The 2,678-nt window shown below is 34.4% G+C and overlaps 1 protein-coding gene across 1 annotated transcript; it reads right to left on the bottom strand.

Annotated features, from left to right (window-relative positions):
- Window positions 1-778: 778 nt before the first annotated feature.
- Window positions 779-2,190, bottom strand: LOC107874596 (transcription repressor OFP3). Its single transcript, XM_016721358.2, has one exon. The coding sequence runs from the start codon at window positions 1,880-1,882 to the stop codon at window positions 863-865; it is 1,020 nt and encodes a 339-aa protein (XP_016576844.1). The 5' UTR covers window positions 1,883-2,190; the 3' UTR covers window positions 779-862.
- Between the last annotated feature and the right edge of the window lie 488 nt (window positions 2,191-2,678).

Here is a 2,678-nt window from a genome sequence, read left to right as displayed (position 1 = left end):
GTTAATTCTAATGTGGACCTCTTCTGTCTACCCTCAGAGAGTGAGATATCAACTAAATTTTTGGGGCAAGTGAAAGGGTGGACAACAATATATTTACTACTACTAATTAATACCAAGGTTGAACAACATCTCTTGCCTAAATTTTTTTTTTTTTTTTTTTTTTAACATCAACGAGCATTATCTTATATTGTAAATTTATATCTTAATGGTCATAACGGAGTTAATTAGAGAATGTTCAAGCGTGTGTTCATCTCATCTAAAAATGTTTATCTTAAATTTTAGATGACATGATGACGCACTTCAACATAATATTACAGCATGACTTCTGATAGAAAAATAAAGTTCAACCCCAAAAGTAAGTGTTTGTTATTGATTAGTTTTTCTTACTTTAGAACAACATAACTCGTACAGTGGTAGAGAAAGAGGTGGATTTGACACTAATAAAGAAAAAAAAATCTGTGCTTTTTCTTTCTAATGGTTATGCTTTATCTTTAAGGATAATATCATCAACAAAGTGCCCTGAATTTTACAAGAAAATTTCCCCTGATTATACTTCTAAAAGTTTTTACAACAATTTCCGCTGCCCCTTTCTTCCCAAAATCAATTTTAGATAGCGCTTGCGTTTCATTTTATAAATATTTTTAACATTATCAGCAAATAGAGTTTGAATACTTCTGAACAACATAAAGCTTTGGTGGGTGCCCCTCGTCAGAAAAGGATCGAAAAGTACTATTTCTGCAGCTATAACAAAGCTGATTAACTAAGAAAAATCAAAACGAGGAAAAGAAGAATGTATTGTTAAAAAAAAGTACTGCTTCACATTCTCAGAAGGAAATGAGAAAACTAAGAAAGAAGCTGTACTTTACAAGTGAAGATCAGACAAGTCGAACCAGACTTGTTCAAACGCCTTGATAATAAGATCATGGTACTCATTTGAATTCAATGAAAGGTAACAAGCAAGAAGATTTTCCAAGTCTTTCGACGCCCTGATATTGTTTTCAACAACCATTTCGATCATGGATTCCCTAAAATCTTTCTCAGGATCAATTGAAGCTTTCACTATAGCGAAACTTGTACCTGTCGAAGTTGAACACTTCTCTTTCTTCGCCTTTGATCGCCTTTTTGATGACACGCTGTTTCTCTTGCTAGCTATTTTAGTAGAATTTGTTCGTAGTCTTACACCAGAAGAGTTTGATAAATAATGTTTTCTTGATACAGGAGAACCTACTTTGTTTGTAGGTTCTTTTTCTCGTCGAGGCTTAGCATTGTCATCCTGTTTTATGTTCTTGATGGAACTTGATTGCTTGGTGAGAATTGGTGGGAGTTGATCAAGTTCTGAAATTTCCGCGTACGCTGTATCTATGTTGTTGAATATGTTCGAGCGAGCTATATCGTTCACGTCTATGATTATATCAGTAGATGAAGAAGTAAAGTGACAACTACAAGAATTTGGCAAATCCGAGGATGGAGAATTGAGGAAATCCAATTCAGGGAATTTATCGTCTTCTGTGGAGGAAACAGAAGAAGCGGACCCCAACTTGTTTGAGACTGAGGCGTAGTTGTTGTTGCTGGAGGTAATAGAGGAAGGAATGTGTTTAGGAGAAGGCTTATAAATGGTCTTTCTTTTGGATTTTTTCTTTGAGGATGATGATGATTTTCTTGGTGGATCAAGGAAAGTATAAGCAGCATGAGAATTGTAAATCTTGTCAACTCTAATAGACTTTCTAGTATAAGAAAATGATGATCTTGGTTGTGAAAATTGGGACTTACTGGAAGTAGATGAAAATGGGGTTTTATGGTTTTTGGTTTTGCTCATGTCTTTAAGTTTGTAAAACCAAGTGTTTGGCATCATATCTGAAAACTTGAATCTGTGATTGCCCATTGAAGGAATGAATACCTTTGCTACTTTCTACTTGTTTTCCCCACTATATATATCATAAGCAAAAGAATGAAAGTTTGTGCTAAATAAATAGATATACATACACAGTGTTGAATAAAGGGAAGGGGGGCCTATAGGAAGATAATATGTCATGAGGGCAAGTGGAGCACAGACTGAACAGTGGTTTCTATTTTTATTATGTAAGCCAGCTGATTTTTCTTACTTATTATGATTTTGGTCATACATTTTTTGGTCAGGTTATGGGGAAGTTTAGTTTTTCATACTTCAGACAGTAATGAAAGTCAAAAGACAAACTGTCACACCTATTTTAAAGTTTTGTGGATTCCGAATGAGATTGATCTTATTATATTTTAATCAATATATATATATATATGTCTTGATATATTGCTTTTCTTCGTAAAGCAATATTTTGAGGTGGCCCTACATTACCTGATTGATTGTAGATTGGCCACTTCTTGTAATCAGTGACGGAGACAGAATAATTACCAAGAAATTTTATTATCTGTTACGAGACAAATTAACCTTGTATGTATGGTATGACTTCTTGCGAATGGAAGCAAACCCCCTTCCACCCGGGGGCGGAGCTAGATGGATATCCCATCAGCCAAAACTCACATACTATACATATAATGTCAATTTTTATTTGTATATAATAGATGTTTGAACTTTCTTAATGAAAAAGCCTATCTTCGAGATTTACCATACCCCATAGGCAAAAAGAAAGAAAAAGGGGGGCATGACGGAGAAAGAAAACCCAATGCTTTAAAAGAATAACACA

Source organism: Capsicum annuum, chromosome 6 (genome assembly GCF_002878395.1).
Source record: "Capsicum annuum cultivar UCD-10X-F1 chromosome 6, UCD10Xv1.1, whole genome shotgun sequence".
NCBI lineage: Eukaryota > Viridiplantae > Streptophyta > Magnoliopsida > Solanales > Solanaceae > Capsicum > Capsicum annuum.
This window is presented reverse-complemented; position numbering and strand designations above follow the sequence as displayed.